The sequence below is a fragment of the Punctularia strigosozonata genome, assembly GCF_000264995.1.
Source record: "Punctularia strigosozonata HHB-11173 SS5 unplaced genomic scaffold PUNSTscaffold_16, whole genome shotgun sequence".
Classification (NCBI taxonomy): domain Eukaryota; kingdom Fungi; phylum Basidiomycota; class Agaricomycetes; order Corticiales; family Punctulariaceae; genus Punctularia; species Punctularia strigosozonata.
This window is the reverse complement of record NW_006767448.1, coordinates 257,605-281,950: the sequence shown is the minus strand read 5'-3', so window position 1 is coordinate 281,950 and position 24,346 is coordinate 257,605. Positions and strand designations below refer to the sequence as shown.

The following is a 24,346-nucleotide window of genomic DNA, read 5'->3' as shown; positions in this document are numbered from 1 at the left end:
CTTCACGTACATTCCAGTCGTCCAGTTTGTGCAAAGCCAGCCCAACGCCAGTGTCGTCGCAAGCTGGTGGAGGTATTAGCAGTAGTGCTTGCCGTCACCGCGGCCACTGGCTGGACAGTCACGCTACACGACACGAGGATGAGCGTGACTGCACGCGTTTCATCACGTCACATCGTTCCTCTTCGTCTGTCTCGTCTGTCGCTCCTGATTTGCTCCTACCTACCTCCTCTTTACGCGTCGCCACGACATCCAGAACACGAAACAGTCGCCACAAGACACATTTGAAGCGGGCATGGCCCGAGGCACATTCGGACTCACGTCCTCGCGGCGGGCGAGAGGCTCCATGCGCGGCTCGACGCATTTCAGAGGGAGGGGACGCGGACGCGGACGTGGCGGCGCGCGGGGCGGAAACGGCAACGCGGATGCACCGGCACCACAGAGGGACGAGGATGGAACGCAGCTGGCGGAGCGGTTCGAGCAGGTTCGGGCGAACGACGAAGTCGACGAGAAGCTGGGGTTTGCGCGCGTGCAGGAGGGCGGGAGGCGGGAAGGGTGGCTGGTCAATATGCATCCTGTGAGTGATGGTCATGAATGCATCTTGCACTGTTGTTGACTGTGACGCTTGTGGCTCTCTCTCTAGACATTGATGAAGGACCCCGATTATGCCGGTGGAAAAGCTGCCGTTGATTTCTATTTCATACAAGACGATGGTGGGATGTTCAAGGCAACCCTGCTATACGAGCCTTACTTCATGATTGCGTGCAAGGTGGCCACGCTTGAGCTGTCTCTCACCGTTTCCATCTGACGCGCGTCGGTTCGTAGTCGGGCATGGAGAACACCATCGAGGAATGGCTCATGAAGAAGTACGAAGGGCTCATTGTCCGCATCTCCCGCGAACGCAAACAGGATCTCAAGGTTCCCAACCACCTCGTCAACCCCGGCCGCCTCTTTCTTCAGCTCTGTTTTCGCAACGTGTCCGACCTCCTCACTGTCCGACGGGAGATCGTGCCGCTCGCGCTCGCCAACGGCGCCAAGCGCGACGCTGTGGACGCGTATGCCGAGGTCGTGAACGCGACCGCCAACGGCACGGGCTCAATGCACCTCGATGTGGACGTGGATATGGACGAGATCGACGGGTACAACGCCCCTGGCGCGCGCGACCGCGATCCCCGTGAAGGCATCATCGACGCGCGCGAGTATGATGTGCCGTACTACCTTCGTGTCGCGATCGACAACGACCTCCGGGTCGGGCTCTGGTACGCCGTCACGCTGACCGCAGGCCAGCCGTCGTTCGCGGTGCTCCGGGAGCGGGTGAAGCGCGCGGACCCCGTCGTGATGGCGTACGATATCGAGACGACGAAGGCGCCGCTCAAGTTCCCGGACCAGGCGACGGACCAGGTGATGATGATCTCCTACATGATCGACGGCCAGGGGTACCTCATCACGAACCGCGAGATCGTGAGTGAGGACATCGAGGATTTTGAGTATACACCCAGGGAAGGGTACGAGGGCCCGTTCACGGTGTTTAACGAGCCGGACGAGCCGAGCACGATCATGCGCTGGTTCAGGCATGTGCAAGAGGTCAAACCGACGGTCATGGCCACGTTCAACGGCGACTTTTTCGATTTCCCGTTTCTGTGCGCGCGGGCAAAGGTGCACGGGATCGACATGTTTCAGGAGATCGGGTTCGCGATCGATAATGAGGAGGAGTTCAAGAGTCGGAGCTGCGTGCACATGGACTGCTTCAGATGGGTGAAGCGGGACTCGTATTTGCCGCAGGGGAGTCAGGGCTTGAAGGCGGTGACGACCGCAAAGTTGGGGTACAACCCGATCGAGTTGGACCCGGAACTCATGACTCCGTACGTTCAGTCCCCTATGATCGGCACGGAAACGATCTCACGTCTTGATACGTAGGTACGCCCTGGAGCAGCCGCAAGTGCTTGCGCAGTACTCCGTGTCCGATGCGGTGGCGACGTATTACCTGTATATGAAATACGTTCATCCGTTTATCTTCTCCCTGTGCAACATCATCCCACTCAACCCCGACGAGGTGCTGCGCAAAGGTAGCGGAACGTTGTGCGAGACCTTGCTCATGGTAATGTTCCCGTCTTTTGAGTAGTGCACGATGGTCTGACCAGATAATGCGCAGGTGGAAGCCTACAGAGGGCATATCATCATGCCTAACCGACATGAAGAAGAGCACGGCAATATGTACGAAGGGCATTTACTAGCCAGCGAGACGTACGTCGGCGGACACGTCGAAGCTCTGGAGGCGGGCGTTTTCAGGAGCGACATCCCGACGCACTTCAAGATCGATCCCACAGCGGCACAAGAGGTGAACCCAGTTCGTGACTCGCGTCCTTCGGTTCTGACACATTTCGCCTTGTTTAGCTGATTGATCAGCTCGACGCCGCCCTCGAATTCTGCATCACCGAAGAGTCGAAAGCGTCCCTCGAGGACGTGACAAACTACGACGAGGTCAAGGGCCAGATTCAGGCCAAGCTGGAGGAGATGCGTGATAACCCGCTCCGGATGGACAAGCCCCTCATCTACCACTTGGACGTCGCCGCCATGTACCCCAATATCATGTTATCCAACCGGCTCCAGCCGGACTCGATCGTCGACGAGGCGACCTGCGCCGTGTGCGACTACAACCGGCCGGGCAAGACCTGTGACCGCAAACTCACCTGGGCGTGGCGCGGAGAGTTTTTCCCCGCCCACCGCGACGAGTTCAACATGATCCGTCACGCGCTGAACCAGGAGAGTTTCCCGCCGAAGAAACCCGGTTGGCCCCAGCGGCGATTCACGGACTTGAGCGAGGCGGAGCAGACGGCGTTAATGCACAAGCGGCTGGGCGACTACTCGCGGAAGGTGTACAAGAAGACGAAGGACACGAAGGTGGAGGAGCGCGAGAGCATCATCTGTCAGCGGGAGAACCCGTTCTACGTCGACACCGTCCGCACGTTCAGAGACCGCCGGTACGAGTACAAGGTGCTCCACAAGACGTGGAAGAAGAATCTGGACAAGGTGGCGGCAGAGGGAAAGGGTATCGCAGAGGTGGACGAGGCGAAGAAGATGATCGTGCTCTACGACTCGCTCCAACTGGCGCACAAGTGCATTCTCAATTCGTTCTACGGCTATGTCATGCGCAAGGGGGCGCGCTGGCACTCCATGGAGATGGCGGGAATAACCTGTTTGACGGGCGCGAAGATCATTCAAATGGCGCGCCAGCTCGTAGAGAGGATAGGCAGGCCCCTTGAGCTGGACACCGACGGTATCTGGTGTATGCTGCCTGGAACATTCCCCGAGGACTTCAAGTTCAAGCTCAAGAGCGGAAAGCCAATAGGTTTCTCGTACCCTTGCACGATGCTCAATCATCTCGTTCACGCACAATTCACGAACCATCAGTACCACGACCTCGACCCGGAAACGGGGGAGTACAAGGTCCACAGCGAGAACTCCATCTTTTTCGAGCTGGATGGCCCGTATAAAGCCATGATCCTTCCCAGTTCGAAGGAGGAGGATAAGCTCCTGAAGAAGCGATACGCGGTTTTCAACGACGATGGGTCGCTAGCGGAATTGAAGGGGTTCGAGGTCAAGCGGAGGGGCGAACTGCAGCTCATCAAGATTTTCCAGAGCCAAATCTTTGAGAAGTTCCTGTTGGGCACGACGACTCAGGAGTGCTACGCGGCGGTGGCGCAGATTGCGGATCGTTGGCTGGACGTGCTGTACAGCAGAGCAGACGATTTGAGCGACGAGGAGCTAGTCGAACTTATCGCGGAGAATAGGAGCATGAGCAAGACGCTGGCTGAGTACGCTGGTCAGAAGTCGACGTCGATCAGCACTGCGAAGAGGCTGGCCGAGTTCTTAGGCGATCAGATGGTGAAGGACAAGGGCTTAGCCTGCAAGTTCATCATCTCGCAAAAGCCGATGGGGGCACCTGTGACGGAGCGTGCGGTGCCTGTCGCCATCTTCTCGGCGGAGGAGAGCGTCAAGCGCACCTATCTCCGGAAATGGCTCAAGGACAACAGCCTGGCGAACTTCGAGCTGCGGACCATCCTTGACTGGGATTACTATATCGAACGTCTCGGCTCGGTCATTCAAAAGCTCATTACCATTCCCGCGGCAATGCAGAAGGTGCCGAATCCCGTACCCCGCATCCGTCACCCCGACTGGCTTCATCGGCGTGTGATGGCCATCGACGACAAATTCCACCAGCGCAAGGTGACAGACTTCTTTGCTAAGCCGCCCGCCGAAAGTTCAACTCAGCCGATGGACGTGGACATGGAGGACATCGGAAGTGCGAAGGACCGCTCCGACCGTCCGCGCATTGCAATCGTCAATCGCAAGCCGCGGAAGAAACAGCAGCGAGAGGCCACGCCCGAAGAAGTCAGGAAACCGCTCCCAAATCCGTCGATCAGCTACTCGGCGTGGATCAAGGCGATTAGGCCGCGGTGGAAGGAGAAGCTTCAAGCGCGCTGGGGCTCTTCAGGCTCGTCTTCTGTCGTCGCGCCCGCCATGTTCCGCGGCGCGAAGGTCAAGACAAACCGGCGTTGGGATGTCGTGCATATTCGCCCAACGAAGATCCCTGGACGGTTCATGCTGTGGCTCAATGTAGATGAGCGACTTGTGCCTATCCCGCTGAGGATTCCTCGGGAGTTTTACATCCATACGAGGACGCCGCCGAAGGAAGGTACCCTGGTCAGTGAACTGTGGACAGCTGAGAAGGTGGTGCGAGGACTTCCGCGAGGAGCACCGTGCGTCAATTTGTACAAGATCACTGCACGAGAAGACGTGTACGAGGAATGCCAAGAGCAGTTCATCGATCTCACGAACGATCCGAATGTCGATGGCGTCTATGAGTTGCAGGTACGCCCATACTTCGCTGAAGTTTTACTCTGCTCGCTGACCAAGTTTGCAATAGGTTCCTTTGATTACTCGGGCGCTTATCAGGCTTGGCAAGACTTGCACTGTCACCGACCCTAGTATGACCTTGAACCGAGCCCAAGGCACGGGTCTGGACCTTTATCAACTAGAACGCGCGGAGGAACCTACTTCATCAGAGGCCAAGTACCTCGACAGAGGTCGCGCCGGGAAATACGTCTTCTTGTACCATGCAATGGCCGCTACCGCACCGGTACACGTCTTTGCCTTGTTCTTCCCCGACGGTCCGGTCAGGCTTCACGTCGTCGATCCTGCCACTCGTCGTCAACCAATCTCTCGGCTACCCGAGACCTACGTCGAATTCCTGAAGAAGCGGGAACAAACCCTGGGCAAAAGCATCTCCATGGAGTACCCCGTATCTCGCGAGTTTACGACGACATATCACGGCAACGACGTGACCGCGTTGAAGGCCATATCGCGCGAGCTCGGCTTGATGGAGAATCGATCGTTCACCGTAGTCATCTCGTCGTTGAAGGATCAAGCTTACTTCGATGCGAATGTGCCGAGGCTAGCCAATTTTCCCGTTTGGACCATGCCGCAGGCCAAGTCGGCTCACTCCTTGGACGTCTTCCCATGGCAATCCAGCGTGGCGCAGAAGATGGTCATTCGTTACCTGACGGTTGCAAGCTGGATAGACGCCTCTGTTGCGCTCGCCACCTACTACGACGTCCCGATGGGGCATGTGGAGGGCGACCAGCCATTATTACTCGCGGACATCGATTTTGCTCGTCGGTTGACAAAGGAGGACCTGGTGCTGTGGTGGTCGCCAGGAGATCTTCCTGACCTGGGCGGAATACAGGACGATAAGAGGCCGTCGGAGCCCCTTCCTGGCACCGAGTTCCTTTCCCCCGGATGCTATTTCAACGTCTGTCTGGAGATCGAAGTCCGGAATCTTGCGGTGAACGCTATCCTCCATTCCGTCATCGTCAACGAGCTGGAAGGAAGTGGAGGTGCGACGGCATTCGATTCTACCTCCCATACCTTGGATGAGTACGTGGGCGGCGACGCTCAGAGGGACCTGACTCTCGGCGAATCCAACGTTTCGCCAAAGACCTTCGGTATACTGAAGGCTATGGTCAAGACATGGCTCTTGGACAAAATCCAGAACAATATCTCGCCCTCCTCTTTGACTATCGATCACTTCTGGCGCTGGATCAGTTCCAGTGTTTCCCATTTATACGACCCAAGCATCCACCGCTTCGTTCATGGGTTGATGCGGAAGACATTCATACAACTGTTGGCTGAGTATAAACGCTTGGGATCTCATGTGGTTTACGCCGACCTCAGTCGCATCCTTCTCGTGACGTCCAAGCCTCCCGGTACGGCCGATGCTTACGCGACCTACATCAACACCGCCGTCCAGTCCAACGAACTTTTCCAACACATCTGGCTCAAAACCGAACGTTTTTACGACTTCCTCCTGTTCATGGATCCTGCAAACCTGGGCGGCGTCGTATGCGAGAATCCGAAAGCCGTTGAACCTCCAGAAGAGATCGTCATCGAGATGCAGTGGAATATCCAGAATTTCCTCCCTCCCGCCATCCAGAAAGACTTCGCCAGTATCGTGCGCTACTTCATGATTGAACTGTACCGCAGCCGTCAGAAGTCGGACAAAGTGGCGCGCACTCCACTTCGCATCCTCCCGAATGGTGCCCTCGACGCCACCCAGAGGGACGCGGCCAAGGTCAAGGAGATGGAGCTCACGCGAGAATTCATTGCCCGGCGGTTGACGCGGAAGCTGTTGCGGATGGTGGGATCCATCCAGGACCGCCATAAGCACGCGATGATGGAGGACAACCTGGCCGATTGGGACTTCCCCGTCCTCCCAGGCTCGCACCTTCGGCTTTACGACCCCGTACTTGAGTTCGTCAAGTTCGTCTGCGCCGTGCTGGCGCTCGCGAAGGAGTACCAGATCGAGGTCGGTCTCCTCCGGAGAAGCGTTCTAGAGCTCACGGGCGTTCGCGAGTTCTCGAACGACGCGGTATTCCGCCAGCCATGCGAACCCCTGAAGCTGTCGAACGTTCCCTGCAAGCACTGCGACAGCCTTCGCGACTTCGACTTCTGCCGCGATCCCGAGCTCCTTCCCAGCGGCCTCCGCTCAACGACCAAATGGCTCTGCGGAAATTGCGGGGGAGAGTATGATCGGACGGCCATCGAGTTCGCGCTGATCGACCTTCTCTTCGGTCTCGAGCGGACGTTTGCCCAGCAAGACCTGCGCTGTACGAAGTGCAAGCAGATCCAATCCGACAACGTCTCGCGTCATTGCCAATGCTCGGGAAGCTACCAGCTGACCATCAACAAGGCGGACGTCCGTCGCAAGCTGAGGACGATGGTCAACGTCGCCATCTTGCACAACTTGCATCGTCTAAAGGTTTGTCTTCACCACCCATTTTACGCCCAGATACAAATGCTCATAAACATCACAGGAATGCGCGCAGACTGCACTCAACGACTGGTAATGAATCTGGAGCCGTTTCCTCGTGTTTACATTCTATCTATCTGTCCGCATTGTTGTCTTTACCATCCGAGTCTCTGCACGTTGTGAACTTAAGGATAAACCCATGTGTATTGTATTGAACTCGCATTTATCGCATGCCAACACATAATAACATTGCCCAGTTCGCGTGTACGTCGAGATCGAACAAGTGGGGAACACGCCCATGGGGGTGACGAGGTCGGCGGGGCGTGGTGGCGGTGCAACTCTTGCGGGGACTGGCCAGGGTCTGGCCCGACGTTTCCCACCCGACCTCGGCGCCCTGTCCGGTGCACACCTCCTCCAAAGACCGCCAAGGTGAGCTTGCAGCAACAAATTTACGACCCTCTAGACGGCTCGGGCGTGCTGTACTGGCTGCTATCTGTCGGATGACACCCGTTTCGTCTCTCGTTCTGGTCGGAATGTGATGGATGGGATAACTTGTGTTCAGATGTCATCCTCTGGCTTGCGTCTTGATCTGGCTCAATTTCTTGATCTGTTCTGCGTCTGCTATGGGATTACGGCTCGGTGCTAATGACTTGCTTGGGATGCTCTGTTGTGTTTAGATGGTGAGAATACATCCCGCATACTCGTGGACTGACTTAACACGCTATCTCGAGTGTAGAAGGTCGAGATCGACTCTTTCTCCGGTTACAAGATTTACCCCAGCAAGGGCAAGCTGTTCGTTCGTGGCGACAGCAAGGCATGTTCTGAACATCACGACTCTATCATTTCTCGTTTGGCTCACGACGCGTACTACCACGACCCAGATCTTCCGCTTCGCCACCTCGAAAAATGAGTCGCTCTTCCACCAGCGCAAGAACCCGCGCAAGATCGCCTGGACGCAGGTCTACAGGCGGATGCACAAGAAGGGTCTGACGGAGGAGACGGTGAAGAAGCGGTCACGCAAGACCGTCAAGCACCAGCGCGGCATCGTCGGCGCCGACCTCGCGGCCATCGCGGCCAAGCGCAACCAAACCTCGCAGGCCCGGCTCGCGCTGCGCCAGGCTGCGATCGCCAAGGCGAAGACCGAGAAGAAGGAGAAGGAGTCGAAGAAGGAGAAGACCAAGGTACGCCGCTTGGTTCGTGGTGCCGGTGCCCGTGTGCTGACTGGTCTGCAGGCTCCCCGGACAACCACCACCGCGCCCAAGATCTCGAAACAGCAGATGAAGGGTGGCAAGGGCGGTCGTTAAGACCGGTCGCGTGGACTACGCTTGTTGTATGGCTCATGCTCTCGATTATCGCATCATCTCCGTGGCACAATGTATGGCATTGCATGCACCTCCTACGGGCGCGTGCGTCTGGGGCAAAATTTGGGGCGGTTGCTATGAGAGAGCCCGTATTGCAGGTCCTTCCAGTCTCGTGGAGAATCCCGCGATGAATCGGATGAACTTTATCGACGGAATACCTCAGTGGTCGCGGTCACTTCCTTATGCTGTCCGTTTGCGAATAGCCTATTGAACGCCGGTTGCCAACACCAGTCCAAATATCAAACCAACCACTGCCCGAACGAGAAAATCGCAAGACTGGGGTCTGAAAGGTTGTTGATACACGCTCAGACGATATCGCAGTTCTCCGTAACAACTCCGGTCCATCCGGAAGCGATTGGAATGGCAAGATATGAGCCTCGAGGACGTCAATCGAACTTGATGCTGGGAACTATTTTTCTGAGCGGCGAGCAGGGCACTGCCATCTGTCCTTGTGGCAACCGCAGCTTGCAGTACACCTTTCTTTGTGAGCCTGCGGTGTGGTGACGGCCATAGGCTGAAGCTTGGCCTCTGACTCCGTACACCTTCATTTTTGCTATCGCCGCGCCGGTATTGCGTCCTCCAACGAGTCAGCTCGGATTGTGCACCTGCCGGATCATGCGGCCTCGTGCGAGCCGTCCGGATGGAGCGGCTCTGACCAGTCTTCAGCGCGGAAGCTCCAGGGGATTCCGTGGCTCTCAGGGCTCTTCTTTGGCGAGAAGAGCTGAATATATAACTGCTTGTTAATCTGACCCCGACCTCGGATTCCTCTCCTCTTTTCCGGCCCACCCCTCGCCCTTTCGACGGAGCATGTCTCGACATAGGAAGACGACCTGTCCGCTACGATTCGTGATTGTAGGCGGCTCTATCGCTGGTTTGGGCACCGCGTATGCCCTGAAGCGTGCCGGGCACGATGTCGTCGTGCTCGAACAGGGAGACGGCACTGCATCCGTACGTTACCGTGATGCGACAGGGCTTCTGCTTTTCATGGAACTCATAATGAGATGGTTTTCGTTGGAACTATTCATGAAATATTAGAGTACGGGCTGTATGCGCTCGCCGCCCAACGCCACACGAATCCTCAACGACTGGGGCATCGGCGATTGTCTGACGGAAGAAGGGGTTGTATCGGGAGGCATCCTCTTCAAGGCCGGTGCGTTGCACTGGGAGCCTGATTTGATGAGCTCAGAACTCACGAGGCAAACAGGCGAAACCGGAGAAGTCATCGGGCACATCAGATTTGTTCCGCGGATAATTAAGGACTTCGGTGCCAACTTCTGCTACCTACGCGTACGTACTTCTTGATACTGTCGGACGATCTGGGTGGCTCCGGACCCGATTCTTCGGCGCTAAGCGGGATGGACGCTGATCTGATCGATATTGGGGCAAACAGCACAACACGTTGACGGAGCGGTTACGCGAGTTGGCGGTCAACTCCGGGTGCACGATACGGTACAACTGCAAGGTCGTGAAAGTCGATGCCGTCGAGGGTTCGGTTCGTCTGGAGAGCGGAGAGGTGGTTTCGGGAAATATCGTCGTCGGCGCGGATGGGAAGGGCAGCAGAGTGCGCGACGTGATAATCGGGAGGCCGTTGCACACGCGTAGGGCACGCCATGCCTGCTTCAAGTGAGGGAGCACCACTGCGACGTGCCGGATGCGACGGTCTTATCGTTTCAGTAGCTTAGCTGCGCCCGCAGACCAAATGAGGCTAGACCCCGATCTGGCGCCCATAGCGGACACGCACGAAGTGAGTCAGGCATTTGCCTTTCCGCTTGGACCTAACTGACACGCTGTATCCGCAGTGGTCGGTGTGGATGGCAGACAACTGCGTATTACAGGGATGCCCTTTAGTGCGTGTACTCCCATTGCAAGCTGTGCCGCGCGCGGTCTGATCTGTATGTGGCGCACAGCCGGCGAAGAACGAATATGCTATGTTGCTCCGTATGAAGGGCGATGACATACCCCGTGGAGAACACTGGGACCACACTTTTCCGGTGAATCAGCCAGGATTCGATTACAGCTGCTTCGAACCGAGGTAAGCCGTGCGTTCGTAAGAGGTTCTGAGCACCGCTTCACACACACGCACTTTAGGGTTCAAAGGATGATAAAAATGGCCAAAGTGATGACGCCAACTGACCATTCCGTTCGCGAAACATTCGACACATGGTTCCACGAGTCCGCCAAGGTGGTGTTGGTGGGCGAAGCGGCCCATCCCTTTGCGGTGTGTGAATCCCCCACGCTATGTGCGAGAGCGCGCGCACTGGTACTGAGTACTGAACCCGCATCGCACGCCAATAGCCCAGCGCGCATCACAACTTCGGCGCGGCACTGGAAGACGCCGTCACGCTCGGCAACCTGTTTTCTCGCCTGAGCTCACCGCAGCAGATCCCGGCGATGCTCTCGGCGTATGAGGACATCCGGCAGCCACGCTGTGCCATGCTCGCCGAGACCGAGAAGCATACCATCCACTTCGTCACGATGGCCAATGGGCCCGAGCGCGAAAAGAGGGACGCTGGGTTGCGCAGCGCGCTCGCGGCAGCGAAGGAGGATTGGGACGATGCAGAGGAGGTGCTCCTGCAGAAGACGTGGGGCGAGTTCATCCGCCCGTTCGACCACAACGCGGAGGAGGCTGCCGACAACTGGTGGCATACGTGGGGAGCGTCGGTGGAGGGCCTGGACAGCAAGGGCGCGAGCGCGCATGCGGATGCCCGACAACACGAGCTTGCGCAGTCGCCTATCTCGCGCACAATACGGGTGGAGATGACAAGGTATTTCTTTCCGAGTAAACGGGTCACTGCCATTTGCCAATGCCGATCGAAAACGATAACGCAGAGCTTGACGGCATAAAAGCCCGTTGAAGACTTGCTTTGAGTAATCAATGGCGCTCGCAAGAGCGCTGTCGGGGTCCGCGTCGCGACCCTAGGAACGTCGGCCAGGAAGCGGACAAGACGACGCCGCGGGAAGCTCGCCGGTACTGCAGATTGACGAGCGCCTCCGGGAAGAATAAACCGAACGCAAGAAAGGAGACTCATGTATACCCCGCGTCGCATTGCATCGCTGTATTCATTCGGTGCGATATTCCATTTCGTGACGCGCCTTCGAATTCTGCACAGACACCGCACTCTACTTTATGACCCGTTTGTACTTTTGCTCGCTATCGCCGGATGGTAATTACATTGCCCATGACTCTTATCTCTAGCGAGGTGTTCGCTTTAGACTTCCGCGCCCAAAAGGATTATGCATCGGCCCCTATAACTCGCATTGTCGATGCTTCATTGGGCGTAGGATTTTACGTGATGCACGATCCTGTCTTAGGATCGGTCTACGACAGGTCGCCACCGGAATGCAGACTCTGTTATACTTCAAAACGTCTTCAGGTGCCCAACCTTCGACTGGGTCGCGATCACGCACTCGCCCCGCCTTACCGCCAACGAATGTACGTTATCTATCGCCGTTCGTAGTCAGCGATGTGACACGTATGGCCCGTTCATTGACTACTGCAGATTTCTCTACGACTTCGCGATGCTCATCTTGTAACGATCTTCTCACCTCTGGAACCCGCAGCGGCGGCGCGATGGCTTCGATTCTTTCCAACGACTGAATGCAGTCTTAACTTTGCTGCCGCCGGGGCGTATATATAACGAATGGGGCACACGGCGCGCCGGTGCTTTCAAGTGCAGTCCAGCTTTTTCGCCCACCCATGCTGAACTACGTTATCGCAGTTCTTTGCGCACCCCTCGCCCTCTTTGCGAGCTTTCTACTCGCTCAGAAGATCCGAAGGCGCATCGACAATCCACGTGGCCTTCCGCTTCCTCCTGGGCCTCCTGGTAAGCATGACTCATTGTCATCGACTCATGAGCTTATACCTGCATAGGCAAGTTCTTGGTCGGGACAAGCGTCCCCGATGACAAGCCTTGGCTGACATACAAGGCATGGAGCGAGGTGTACGGTACGAAATATTTGAGGGTGCATGTTATGTATGGTTGATGGATCGCTATCCTCTGATGTAGGAGATGTCGTCTCGTTTGAGTCGCTGGGAGTGACTACCGTGGTATTGAACTCACTTCAAGCGACGCACGACTTGTTCGACAAGCGATCTACAATTGTAAGACATTGCCTTGTGACCGTGTCCTCAGAGTCTCATGAGCGCTCAGTACTCTGATCGCCCGAGGATGCCGATGATCACCGAACTGTAAGTTTACTTCTGACCTGATCGATATCATCCACTTAGATCCAGCGTTTGTAGATGCGGATGGACCCAATCGTTGGGTCTCATGCACTATGGCGAATCCTGGAGACGCCACAGGCGCGAGTTCCACCAGCTGATGAACTACAAGGAGGTCGTCAACTACCAACCCCTGCAACTGAAAGAGGCACGCGCGCTCGTCCTGAAGATCTTGCAAGATCCAGAGGAATTTCCGGTCCACATCCGACGGTACGTATCTCGAGCTCTCACTTCTGTCGCGCGCCGTCGATATAGCGTCGTGCACATGCTCCCAGAACGCAAACGGCGGTGATATTCAAAGTGGCGTATGGTATCGACGTACGGGACGAGAATAACAAATTCATGCTCAAAATCAAAGAAGCGTTGGAGGGATTCGCCGAGGCCGGCGTACCTGGAACCTTCCTGGTCGATAGGCTCCCGATCTGTATGGGCGCGTTTCACTGCATCGTATTTCATCTGACTCGCTATATCACGTCTAGTGAAATATGTGCCTGATTGGTTCCCCGGCGCTGCGTTCAAGCGTAAGGCAAAGATATGGAGAAAACAGGCGGAGGAGATGTGGGGAGCTCCGTTCGAAGAAGCCAAGAAATTAATAGTACGTCGTCCAGTATGAACCTGCGCAATCGCTATTAATACTAACATCCCGCAAGTCGCAAGGAATGCATTCGCAATCGATGACGGAAACTATGCTGAGTCGCATCCCTGAAGAAAGCGAGCGTGGATTCGAAGAGGAGGTAGTTCGCAATGTCGCTGGTATCGCGTACCTGGGTCAGTGGTTCAGTCGGCGTGATTGGACTCACCCCTGACGATTTTCTCTTAGCTGGAGCAGATACTGTCAGTAAGCCGTGTTCCGCCTAGAATACCCAACCAACTCGTGTTGCAGACCATTTCCGCGATGGAAACCTTTATCCTGGCAATGGCTATGCATCCCGATCTTCAGAAGCGAGCCCAACAGGAGATCGACTCCGTCGTTGGCCCAAATCGATTGCCGGGCAAGTTGTTTGAGGTTCATCTAGAGCGCTGTCTCATCCTACGACAGAGTTCGCCGACTTCGAACAGCTCCCGTTCGTGGTTGCGGTGTGCAGAGAGGTGCTGAGATGGCAGCCTATTACGCCTCTCGGCATCGTCCATTCCAACACGGAGGCGGATGAGTACCGCGGATATCATATACCAAAGGGCTCTATGGTCATCGGGAACACCTGGTAAGACACGGTTCAACGTGATGATACCCATGTGTTTGACGATCCACCTGTTAGGGCGATACTCCGCGATGAGAAGGCATATCCCGAGCCCGAAGTCTTCAAGCCTGACCGCTTCCTAGACAAGGACGGCAAACTTGATCCCAACGCCCAGCATCCCAACGTCGCTGCCTTCGGTTACGGCAGGTCAGTCTTCGCGAGTTGACCTGCCCGCGGCGCTCAGAGCTTACGGCTTGACCGCACTTAGGCGGATCTGTCCCGGACGGTGGTTCGGCGAGCAATCCCTGCTCAGCATGGCGGCGACCGCGTTGGCCGTTTGCGACATCCAGCCCGTAAAGGGGGAGAAGCTCGAAGCGAACATGTTGCACGGCATCGTGACGTGAGTTTGCATGCGACGCCGACGGAGGTTCCTGTCTGCCGGAGCGCTGACTGTGCATGCACAGGCACCCTGCGCCGTTTAGGTGCAGCTTCCGCGAACGCTCCGCCAATGCGAGGTTGCTTGCTCAGGAAGAGTAGACCGGGCAAACCCCGCGCATCGTCACCGATCCCGAGTTGGGTATCCGGTAGCCAATCGCTCGCTCAACGACGAGCATTTATCGTTTCGAGTTCATCTCCCCGTCGTCATTGGAGGTTTGTGAACGATTTTGTACATATAAGTCACGATCAAATCCATTACATTGTATCATCTGGAGTGCATCAACGCGGGATTGAAGGAATGCCTGTGTTGCGTTCGTTGCGACCCTGAGATTCTTTCAAAGGTTCCCACGAAATTTCATCCAAGTTGGCCACGGCCGCGGCTTGCACCAGCCCGTTTACCGTCATTTCCAACATTCACTCAGGACCATAACATGGCCTTGGGCTAGGCTTCACTTTGCTGTGGACTAGGGGGAAAATGTCAACGTCAAAGCTGTCGGCTTGAACCTTGCGACACAGTTCAAACCCTCGTTAACTCGTCTCCACATCAAACGTACGCCCGAACGTCCATATGTACCTTGCTTGCGTCCGTGCGCATAACTGCAGTGAATACACGCACCCGGACTTGGACGCGTTCCGGCGGCGATTATTCGTCTGGTGCCGCTCAGATCTGAGATCCGTAGGACGTAGATCGGCGCGCGGTGGTGATCCTGGCAACACGCAGCAGATCCATGGCCGATGGACGCGGGATCAATAAAGCAAGGAACGTTAGTTGTGTCGCCCTCCCCCGTGCCCGTAACGCAGGGCGCAGCAACGTGACATAAGTACCGGTAGGCTCAAGATGGCTGCCTCCGCTGTTCCCGGCGACGAGCACGACACCCGTATCGCTCAAGCTCATCATCATCGTCATCTGCTGCGTGGATGCGCCGCGCAGTCCTCTTGCCTCTGCTGGGCGCCGTTTGTTCCGCGATCGGCCAATCGGCCCCGCTTCCGTTCAACTGGACGATCCAGTTCCCCTGCGCGGTGGACGTCCCGAGCCGAGTGATCGCCAACGACCGCACGACGCAGGACCCGGCCAACACCGTGGAGGCGTGCATCGTGCGGTGCGAGGCCGCGGGGTACGACTACGCCGGCGTCGAGTTCGGCGACGAGTGCCATTGCGGAACCGGGTACGCGAACGGCGCGATGCCGCAGGGCGCGCCTGCGTCCGATTGCGACGTGGCCTGCGCGGGGAACGGTTCCGAAACGTGCGGCGGATCGTGGCGAATCCAGGTGAGCACGATCGATCCATCGGTGGTGGTGGTGGTCCTGAGTCGACTGATACGCTCGGTGGGTAGATCTACAAATCTCGAAGGCTCCTGGGAGGAAGCGAGCTCCTGGGCTGCTACGTCGACACCGCGTCCTCGCCCGCCCTCTCGAACGCGATCGCGCCCGTGTCTTTCACGAACAACACCGACCTCGTCAGCCAATGCGTCGACTACTGCGACACCCTCGGCTACCCATATGCAGGCGTCGAGGACGCTGTCGATTGCCAGTGCGGCTTGAGTCTTTCGGGCGGCGCAGAATCGGTGGATCAGTCGCAGTGTAACTCAACGTGCCCGCTGCCTGGCGACGCTGGACGGGAGTTTTGCGGAGGTGTACAGAGGATGCAGCTCTATTTCTTCAACGATCCTGTGGAGTGACGCATTATCGTAGCTTCCTCATCCGTGTTTGTTGTTCTGTGCAATTGCATTGTATATGTCAGCGCGGGCCGGAAGCAAACTCGATGGCCATTTGATAATAAAACAGCCCTCGGCCAGGAGAAGTCGTCCAAAACATGAGGCGTGTGTGACGATTATGCTTCATTGACCCACCTGATCATTACCCCACCCACATTCTGCACTTTCTCAATGACTCTGTTCCATGTCAAGGTACGGCCGGTTTCAGCGCCCTTTGCATAAGCTCGCAAAGCATCTGGACATCCGGGTCGGAAGGAGAAAGCTGACCCAGCATAGTCAGCCAAAGCAAGCCGCCTCATTTCATCCTCGTCTTACTCAGACTCCCATGGCGCTATGAGAACGTTTCCTGACGTCATTCAAAGCAATTCGCGATAGCTCACAAGGTCGTTATAAGAGGATACCTGCTCCGTCGCGATGATTACAACCAACAAATACCTGGAAGTCCTAACCGCCTCTCGCAGCATCGACCTGCCCGTTGTCGTACTCTAACATGTCCGCCGACACCGTAATCGCCGAGCTCCTATACTACGTACCCCCTGCGGACGGCTCAAAGGGCTGGCAGAACATCAACGCCGATTCCGCGACGGGGGAGAGGCAGCGCAACTTCGACCGCGCCCCGCATAACCTGGAGATCGAGAACCTCCGCGGAAAGGAGGACAGCGTCGCGCTCGACAAGAACGGCTTCCGGTTCTTCAGGCGTCCCACGAAACACACACGATTCCAGACCGACGAGGAGATCTACAACGAGTACTACCCCGAGAGCGAGGCTCTCCTGAAGGAGCTCACGGGCGCGAGCCGTGTCGTCTTCTTCGACCACAGTACGTAGCGTTACTCGCGCCATTCACTCGTTTGCCCCGGAGACCTCACTGCACATGTCATTTTCCACAGCGATACGCCGCCGCCGTCCCGACGTGAAGGAGGACACGCCGGACAAGCGCCAGCCGGTGCCGCAGGTGCACGTCGACCAGACCAACGAATCCGCCATCGCCCGCGTGCGCCGGCACGTCCCCGAAGACGCCGACAAGCTCCTCCAGAAACGGTTCCAGATCATCAACCTCTGGCGCCCGATCTCGCACGCCGCGTACGATTGGCCTCTCGCGCTCTGCGACTTCCAGTCGGTCGACCCCAAGGCCGATCTCGAGCCCGTCACGCTCAAGGTGCGCCGCGCTCTCTCTCTCTCTCTTCCCTACCTTTCGCGAACGGTGGCTCACGCGCGACTGCGCAGTACCCCGACAGGGACGGCGAGACGTTCGGCGTCAAGTTCAACCCCAACCACCGCTGGAAGTACGTTCGAGGCATGCAGCCTGACGAGGGCGTCCTCATCAAGTGTTTCGACACCATCCAGGACGGCAGCGTCGCCGTCCTCACTCCCCACACGGCGTTTGCAGACCCCACTACGCCACCCGACGCGCCGCTCCGCGAGTCCATCGAGCTCCGTGCTCTGGTGTTCTATGACTAAATTTGCTCCCGATAAGATTTACCTATGTCATCCCGGATTGTAAATTAGCCTATTGTACTTTTGCAGCGTGTACCCCTCTATGATAATGACAGTCGATGCCGGAGGCGTGATGGGTGCCGCACTATAAGGCTGCCTGCAGCGTGGTAATCTTCTCCAGCAGCACCTTCTTGCCTTTGACCTCGCTCGCTTCAATGGCATCTCGCTCTTTAGGCCCAAACCATCCGCCGACCGTCCTCTTCTGTTCAGCGCTGCCCTCCTCCCGTATGCGCTCGCACAGCTCCGCGATCAGGAAAGCGCCGTCTCCTTTCGCCATCGCCAACACGACGTCCTTCCTATCACCCTCGGAGAACGTCCTTACGAAGGCGGAGGCGAACGCGGACGGCGAGAAGAAGGGTGACCGAGATATGGACTTCGACGAGTGGTCAAAATGCCCGCCTTGCATGAGGGTCTTGTACATCCGCGATGCGTGCGGTAGGTCGATGGGATGCGGTTTGCTTTCGTCGGGTGAAGGGTAGGGCTCGCACAGGGCTGTGACGAGCGTCTGAATAGCGGCTGATTTGTCTGTGGAACGGATAGATGTTTCAAAAAAAACAAGTTGCTGAGCGAGAGACGAACAGCACTGACCGCCCTCCGCATACAGCATCACATCACCCACCACCAAACTGCCGCCGGGGTCTCTCCACGCCTCTTTGCCCTCCACGACGATCCCCTTGATCAGCTCCTCGCTCGCCGCCTCCCGCACCTCCTTCCTCCTCAACTCCGCGTCCTTCTTGCTCGTCCCCTCACCCCCATCCTTCCCGTCCCTCACCTCGTCCGTCTCGCGTATCGTCCGCACCTGCGCTGGCGTGAAGTGTCGCGTGCTCCGCGGCACGATCAGATACAGTAGCGCCCGCCGGCCCTGCGGGCTACCCAGGAGCGTGCGCGTGCTCTCGGCGATGGCGGCGACGATCGACTTGGCGAGCAACTTGGTGTCGTCGATGACGTCGAGGCAGGTGAAGAGGACGAGCTGCGCCTCGTCGTCGAGGCACATGCGTTCGATGTGCGGTTTGAGCGCCTTGACGATGTGCTTGCGGTCCTTCGCGGTGCCGCGCACGATGAACTCCCGTACGGCGCGCGAGCCATCCTTCGTGTGCACCATCTCGGCGAGCACGTCTTGGCATCTGGATCACGCGTAAGCCAAAGGGACGCGGCGGAGGAGGACCGTCGAACACGCACGTCTCGAAGACCTCCCTGAAAAGCTTTTCTCGCTCCGATCGGTCTTCGACCGCGTGTGTCGCAGTGAGATACTCCCAAAGCGCCCTGTGCACGATCGCATGCGTGACAGCGCCTTTGTCCGGGTTGTTGAATCTGGCAGGCGGCGTCAGCCACGAAGCGCCCTGAACCGTCGAACGTTGGAACGTTAAGCTCACATGGTCACCAAGTTCTCCTTCACGGCAGCCAACAACCGTTTTCTCCTGTCACCGTCAACGCCCTCCACATAGCCGATCAGCCCCTTCTTCGCCTTCTCCTTGTCTGCATCGCTTCCTTTCGTCAACGTCCCGCCGAACAACGCGATCTCCTTCCCATAAAAGTCGCGGAGAAGAATCGAGCGTTCGTATGCGTTGGCGTACAGCTCGAACGCGTCCGCGAGGACAGAGGTCGCTTCGCGGTGTAGCAACAGCCGGATGACGTTCCCCTGGAACTCGGTAAGGATCGAGGACCGATGTGTAGGGCAGAGGCGGATGAGCTTGGTGACGAGGAACTGCACGCGGAGGCATCATCGAACGAGCTCCTCGACCGGTACGGACGTGAGTGAGAAGACTGACCTTCGAATATCTGCTCTGAGCAAGCTTCACGTACTCGCCCTTCAGCTCCGCCGCGATCTCATCCCGTTCCTTCTGCCCACCGTATTTGACTACCGTCTGCACGATCCGGCTCGCATCGTGCTTCAGCACGACTTCCTTGATGTGTCCCCGGATGACTTCCATCAGGTCGTGGATGTGCTTTTTTCGCTCCGCGGCTGGGATGTCGTGCTGCCGTGCGAGCGCCCATACTTGCTTAGCGGACGAGAGGAGATCAGAGTGCGGTTTTGACGCTTTTCGTTGAGCGTGGAGAGCTCGCTGGGCTTTGTGCGATTCTCGGGCAGCTGTAAAGTAGCATGGTTCACATTTCTTCGTTTTTGAAAAGAATAGGAAAAGGTACGCACCGTTGGGATCCTTGGGAGGTTTTCCATCTTCGTCCACGTCCATATCGTCTCCGCCGTCTTCGTCCCCTTCCTCTGCCATCGCCTGGTCCGCGTCGGAGAAACCTTCCTCGTCAAACTCTTCCTCCGACTCGGAGGGCGTGTCTGGCGCAGCTGACTTGGTAATGGGTTTGCTGCGAGACTTTGCTGGTGCGGGCGCCTTCGCCGGTGCGGAAGGTTTGGCTGTTTTCTTCCCTTTCCCTTTGTCCAGGTGCGCCTTCTTGGCCTCTGGGACGCCGTCCGCGAATGGCACAGACCGTTTCTTGGCGCTTTTAGTGTTTGCTCCCATAGCTCCGATGTATGTTGTGAAGATGTCCTAGATATACAGAGCGAGGACGGAGGAGAGTGAGCGAAGGTGGAAGCGGAGGTTATTTTCTCTCCCGCGCCGATCAATTCGCTCTCGAGTCTTGACTTCGTACTACACCCGTGGCAAGCTCACCAACGTACTAGGCATCTTTACCCCTTTTCTATTCCATGACATGGACATACTGTGCGTGATATCGGGAGGTTCCCGCTTTCCACTGGGTGACATTCGAGCCCGTTCACATTGATACGAAATTGGTATCGCAAACATCCGAGTCGCAAGTACGTACAACATTGGTATCAAACAAGAAACTTCCATAGTACAGATCGAAGAGGTATTCTATCAGAAGAACAGAGATAGGCGATCCATAACAGTGTGAATTCAAGGACGGGTTAGGGATCCGAGGATGATTATGCGGCCGAGGCCAGGAAAAGAGCGGTGGTAGGAAAGGATCGGCAGAGTATGCAGCATGTTCACTAGGTCGGTCATAGGGAATGTCTTAACGACGCCTTGCAGTTTCAGTTGGTACCGGGAGCCTCGAAGATCTAACGAACGAACGAACGTCAATCGCCAGCACAGACGAACGCGACACAAGCATACTCGCCTCGATGCTCCAGACTCCTCCGCAAGTTTGATCGGCGTCACCGGTACAAGCCATGTCGCAGTTGGACGTCGGCGCGACCTGGGGCGGGACCCCGCCGGCGAAGCCCGTGCCGCAGTGGCACTCGTCGCTGAACTCGACCCCGGCGAACGTGAAGCCGTCCGCGGCGCACGCGGCGATGCACGTCGCGGGCGCGTTGTCGTCGAGGAGCAGGGTCTCGATGTCCGCGAGCACCCGCGTCGGGACGTCGGTGGCGCACTCGAAGCGTGTCGTCCAGCCGACGGGGGACACGGGAGGCCGCTGCGGGCGCGTGGACATGGACGGCTGGGCGGGCGACGTGGAGGAGATCGTGGCGGAGGTGCTGGGCGGAGAGCTGGCTGCGGTCGTCGCCGGCTGGCTCGGGGAGCTGGGAGGAGCGGTTACGTCGACCAGAGACCTGAAGATCTATCAAGAGGCCGTTAGGTTCAGCGACCCTGCGAGGATTCGAATGAGACAGGTGCTACCTGGATTCGCCATGCCCCGCCGCATATCTGCGAGCTGTTCCCCGTGCACGTCATGTTGCAGTCGGAAGCGGGGGCGATCTCGGGCCGCACTCCTCCGGCGAAGCCCGTCCCGCAGTGGCATTCGTCGCTGAACTCGACGCCGGCGAAGTTGAACCCCTTGGACGCGCACTCGTCGACGCACGAAGCAGGCGTGTCGTGTTGGTTCACGGTGGTGACATCGTTCGCGATCACTCGACCGGGGTCGTCGACCGCGCAAGCGATCTCGGTGACCCAGTTTTCTGGCAAAGCTGGCGGGTCCGATGTAGCCCTCCCGACCAAGGGTGTCGCAACCGCGAGTGCCGACGAGAGAACGGCCGACGCAACGAAGATCAAGACTGAGCTGCGCATGGTGCACGTCGCCTGACGCCGGCTTCGTCTCAGCAACGTCTTTAAAGCACTCAACATCAAGGCACGTTTGCTGGCCTGCGTGGAGGCGCTTCACAAAAAGCCGCCCAAGGATGGCGACGTGGTTATGACGGCCTATCAGTGGTTGGCCGGCGTTGGGATCTTCGGAGGTGTTTCAACCGCTTTTGTGCTGGCGTTCAGGGCGAGCTTAGGCACCAACACGGAAAGCTTGATCTGAAAATCGCCGTGGGGATCGCGGAAGGGTGCTGCATATGCCTTGTCCCAAGAAGAATGCGAGCAACGGTTCTGTCGTTGAGACCATGAGCCCGCGTCGCATTGAAGAGTCGAGTCCGTGTAGTATATAGGTTCCCGAGGCCAAGTCGAGACCTTCGCATGCAGCTCGATACGGTGACCGCCGGTAGTTCTGCACCGCAGATCCGTCTAATGAGTGCAGGGAATCAAGTAGGGTCCGCCCTAGCCCCTCAGCCGATGAGATCGGCGACGTGCAAGTTCAAAAGCCATTCAAGGTGGACGGCGTTATGTCAGCCTACTACTACCTTCCATCCGAATTTCTTGAGGTTCCTCATTGGTGGAAGTATGTTACGGTCTCCGCGAACGATGTCAAGTACGCACGCGGGCTCGACGCTGCGGCGGGAGATCCTCGCTACGTTGAACAGTCATACACTCGTATCAGGCACGCAGACCCGTTCGGTATGATCCTCCGCCGTCAAAGGGCGCGTGGAAAGGGATCATTCGAGGCGAGCGATCGAACCTCACGAATGTCAGATACATCAGAATGCATGTCCGCTTCAGCGTGTTCGGCATGAGCTTGTGGCCTCGTCGACGGAGTCAGAGCGCCGAGACGGGGGGAAATCAGATATATTACACGGAGGTTTTCTTGCTCTCTTGAGCTTCTAGCGTTTGGGCGACCACATCTGTCACCATCTTTTCCAACCCGATGTACTTTCCGAGACCCAGCTCTAGCAGAGCCGGAGACCCGTCGTACCCATAAACGTCGAACTAGATGCGACACGTCAGCAACCCAAAACGGAACCACAACGGACGTGGACGTACGTCCTGCTTCCGCTTCGGCGGGTTCAGCTGCGGGAACGCTGCCCGTATAATGTCCGCAATCTGTTACGGAACAAAACAAGGCAAGAGCCGTTCTCAGAGCCCGAACCGGCGGCAAAGCGAGAGAACCCTATCGCGCACCTGTGCGTAATTGGTCGACGCGGCGACGAGGAGGTATCGCTTCCCCGACGTCTCCGGTCTCTCGAGCGCGGCAAGGTGCGCTTTGGCGACGTCCCGCACGTCCACCCATCCCGGAAAGTCGAACGGGACGAGCTCCGCGTCGGTCGCGCAGCGCCATATGAGGAGGTTGCTGAAGCTCAAGCTTTCCGCTCCCTTCGTCAGCGGTAGGACGTGTAGCCCCGAGACGTACACAGGCAGCATGACGGACAGACGGAACGGCTCCCCTTCCGATTTGTGATACGCCTGCAACAGCCTGTCAGTTGGCGATCGCCATTCGACCGTACGAAGGTGACGTACCCAAGCAGCACGTTCTGCAGCCACCTTGGAGGCCGTGTACGTGACGTACGGACGGTAAATCTCCGGAAACGCGCTGTAATCCAGGTTAGGGTCCGCCGGTTGCTCGTAGGTGAGAGGGTTCCAGTCGTCCTTGACGGACGTTCAGCATATCTGCACGCGAGCTACGAGAGCTATGCGCTCTCACCGCGGTATAGATGTATCCGGGTCGTAATCCCTTGCTGATGTCGGCCGCAGATCCAAAGGAGGACGTGATCACCACGGCTTTCACCGTGCCGGAGGCCTTTGCGGACCTCAGTATTCCCGTAGTACCACGGATGGCAGGTTTCAGCAGATCGTTCTCGACGTCCTTCGGGTTGACAATGATGGGTGACGCAATGTGTCTGCGATTCGGCACGAGTTGTCGTGAGACGCATTCGTCGACAACAGGTGAAAGAAAGAGCCTACGCGATATGTGTTACGCCTTTATGTATCGCATCAGGTCGAGCTCCGGTTTGCATGAGATGATTGCGATAGCGCACCTTTGACTGCATCGTCGAATGCACCGTTCGCTGTGATATCGGGGACGCGGACGACCTCCAGCCGACCCTCGTCCACGTATTCCGCCCAATACGACTTGAGCGCATCGACGGAGGCAGCCGAGCGAACGGTCGCGCGGACGCGCGGTCGGGCAGGGTGATGAAGAGCCTGATCTACGACGTGCTGGGCGACGTGGCCGTTGGCTCCGGTGACGAGGATGAGAGAGTCGGACGCGAACGATGCCATGCGTTATCAGAGTCGATATCGATGGGTAGCAGGAGCGCGATTTCTTCTCCGTGTGCGTATTCAAACATTGCTCGCGGGTCATGGACTTTTACGTCGGGATTCCCGGTGGATGGTGGGTGCCATCTTGACATGATCCGTAGTTGGTAACTGACTATAGGCATAGGGCCCCATATGAGCTCCGATGTGGGGACCTTATATCTAACAGTCCAGCAAATAAGTGAAGGGAGCAAGTGGGTAACGTTCGGCGGCCAGTAAGCACGAAATCGGAGGAATGAGTGGGTCGTACGTAGTGCGATGGGGTTAGGGTCAGGAAAGGATACATTTTCGTTGCCTGAGCCCCAGAC

At 57.3% G+C, this 24,346-nt stretch overlaps 8 protein-coding genes across 8 annotated transcripts; 5 read left to right on the top strand and 3 right to left on the bottom strand.

Moving 5' to 3' along the window:
• Nucleotides 1–292: 292 nt before the first annotated feature.
• On the top strand, nt 293–7,536 carry PUNSTDRAFT_122720 (DUF1744-domain-containing protein; the record flags this gene model as incomplete). Its single annotated transcript, XM_007387999.1, has 9 exons — nt 293–327; nt 367–574; nt 641–766; nt 823–1,859; nt 1,915–2,095; nt 2,150–2,335; nt 2,392–4,869; nt 4,925–7,315; nt 7,371–7,536. 9 exons carry the CDS (start codon nt 293–295, stop codon nt 7,401–7,403), a joined length of 6,675 nt encoding a protein of 2,224 aa, XP_007388061.1. The 3' UTR covers nt 7,404–7,536.
• Nucleotides 7,537–7,735: 199 nt separating this feature from the next.
• On the top strand, nt 7,736–8,916 carry PUNSTDRAFT_55391 (uncharacterized protein). The gene is made up of 4 exons (XM_007387998.1): nt 7,736–7,986; nt 8,043–8,120; nt 8,188–8,487; nt 8,539–8,916. The coding sequence occupies exons 1-4, from the start codon at nt 7,984–7,986 to the stop codon at nt 8,608–8,610; spliced, it is 453 nt and encodes a 150-aa protein (XP_007388060.1). The 5' UTR covers nt 7,736–7,983; the 3' UTR covers nt 8,611–8,916.
• A 541-nt stretch (nt 8,917–9,457) lies between these two features.
• PUNSTDRAFT_92620 (FAD/NAD(P)-binding domain-containing protein) lies at nt 9,458–11,850 on the top strand. Its single transcript, XM_007387997.1, has 10 exons — nt 9,458–9,615; nt 9,703–9,817; nt 9,872–9,954; nt 10,058–10,290; nt 10,345–10,411; nt 10,467–10,514; nt 10,575–10,699; nt 10,756–10,885; nt 10,963–11,432; nt 11,497–11,850. The coding sequence occupies exons 1-10, from the start codon at nt 9,475–9,477 to the stop codon at nt 11,501–11,503; spliced, it is 1,419 nt and encodes a 472-aa protein (XP_007388059.1). The 5' UTR covers nt 9,458–9,474; the 3' UTR covers nt 11,504–11,850.
• A 793-nt stretch (nt 11,851–12,643) lies between these two features.
• Nucleotides 12,644–14,702, top strand: PUNSTDRAFT_108024 (cytochrome P450; the record flags this gene model as incomplete). The annotated part of the gene is made up of 12 exons (XM_007387996.1): nt 12,644–12,769; nt 12,819–12,856; nt 12,911–13,099; nt 13,165–13,313; nt 13,369–13,484; nt 13,540–13,657; nt 13,710–13,723; nt 13,773–13,881; nt 13,929–14,091; nt 14,146–14,274; nt 14,336–14,467; nt 14,532–14,702. 12 exons carry the CDS (start codon nt 12,644–12,646, stop codon nt 14,602–14,604), a joined length of 1,356 nt encoding a protein of 451 aa, XP_007388058.1. The 3' UTR covers nt 14,605–14,702.
• Nucleotides 14,703–15,582: 880 nt separating this feature from the next.
• PUNSTDRAFT_20976 (uncharacterized protein) lies at nt 15,583–16,160 on the top strand (the record flags this gene model as incomplete). Its single annotated transcript, XM_007387995.1, has 2 exons — nt 15,583–15,814; nt 15,868–16,160. Coding segments are annotated over 2 exons (525 nt in total), but the record flags the coding sequence as incomplete, so codon positions are not given.
• A 514-nt stretch (nt 16,161–16,674) lies between these two features.
• Nucleotides 16,675–20,045, bottom strand: PUNSTDRAFT_92610 (ARM repeat-containing protein). Its single transcript, XM_007387994.1, has 8 exons — nt 19,865–20,045; nt 19,485–19,804; nt 19,089–19,420; nt 18,895–19,026; nt 18,304–18,839; nt 17,446–18,240; nt 17,109–17,377; nt 16,675–17,038 (listed from the first exon to the last, which is right to left on the bottom strand). The coding sequence occupies exons 1-6, from the start codon at nt 19,941–19,943 to the stop codon at nt 17,801–17,803; spliced, it is 1,839 nt and encodes a 612-aa protein (XP_007388056.1). The 5' UTR covers nt 19,944–20,045; the 3' UTR covers nt 16,675–17,038; nt 17,109–17,377; nt 17,446–17,800.
• A 658-nt stretch (nt 20,046–20,703) lies between these two features.
• Nucleotides 20,704–21,123, bottom strand: PUNSTDRAFT_116327 (WSC-domain-containing protein; the record flags this gene model as incomplete). Its single annotated transcript, XM_007387993.1, has 1 exon — nt 20,704–21,123. One exon carries the CDS (start codon nt 21,121–21,123, stop codon nt 20,704–20,706), a length of 420 nt encoding a protein of 139 aa, XP_007388055.1.
• Nucleotides 21,124–22,560: 1,437 nt separating this feature from the next.
• On the bottom strand, nt 22,561–24,212 carry PUNSTDRAFT_146326 (aldehyde reductase II). The gene is made up of 7 exons (XM_007387992.1): nt 23,759–24,212; nt 23,685–23,700; nt 23,425–23,620; nt 23,241–23,369; nt 22,905–23,186; nt 22,767–22,826; nt 22,561–22,712 (listed from the first exon to the last, which is right to left on the bottom strand). The coding sequence occupies exons 1-7, from the start codon at nt 24,000–24,002 to the stop codon at nt 22,575–22,577; spliced, it is 1,065 nt and encodes a 354-aa protein (XP_007388054.1). The 5' UTR covers nt 24,003–24,212; the 3' UTR covers nt 22,561–22,574.
• Between the last annotated feature and the right edge of the window lie 134 nt (nt 24,213–24,346).

Bases quoted from the DNA above. Each gene is read 5' to 3' on its own strand.
- PUNSTDRAFT_55391 (XM_007387998.1), top strand. The intron at 8,121-8,187 runs GCATGTTCTGAA...ACCACGACCCAG, and splicing joins TCGTTCGTGGCGACAGCAAG to ATCTTCCGCTTCGCCACCTC. The intron at 8,488-8,538 runs GTACGCCGCTTG...ACTGGTCTGCAG, and splicing joins CGAAGAAGGAGAAGACCAAG to GCTCCCCGGACAACCACCAC.
- PUNSTDRAFT_92620 (XM_007387997.1), top strand. From the start codon at position 9,475: ATGTCTCGACATAGGAAGACGACCTGTCCGCTACGATTCGTGATTGTA. The intron at 9,616-9,702 runs GTACGTTACCGT...ATGAAATATTAG, and splicing joins AGGGAGACGGCACTGCATCC to AGTACGGGCTGTATGCGCTC. The intron at 9,955-10,057 runs GTACGTACTTCT...TGGGGCAAACAG, and splicing joins CCAACTTCTGCTACCTACGC to CACAACACGTTGACGGAGCG.
- PUNSTDRAFT_92610 (XM_007387994.1), bottom strand. From the start codon at position 19,943: ATGGCAGAGGAAGGGGACGAAGACGGCGGAGACGATATGGACGTGGAC. The intron at 18,840-18,894 runs GTGCGTGTTCGA...CGCGTGATCCAG, and splicing joins TTCAGGGAGGTCTTCGAGAC to ATGCCAAGACGTGCTCGCCG. The intron at 18,241-18,303 runs GTCAGTGCTGTT...TCCGTTCCACAG, and splicing joins GATGCTGTATGCGGAGGGCG to ACAAATCAGCCGCTATTCAG.
- PUNSTDRAFT_146326 (XM_007387992.1), bottom strand. From the start codon at position 24,002: ATGGCATCGTTCGCGTCCGACTCTCTCATCCTCGTCACCGGAGCCAAC. The intron at 22,827-22,904 runs GTGCGCGATAGG...GTTCCGTAACAG, and splicing joins CGTCGACCAATTACGCACAG to ATTGCGGACATTATACGGGC. The intron at 22,713-22,766 runs GTACGTCCACGT...TGTCGCATCTAG, and splicing joins CGCCGAAGCGGAAGCAGGAC to TTCGACGTTTATGGGTACGA.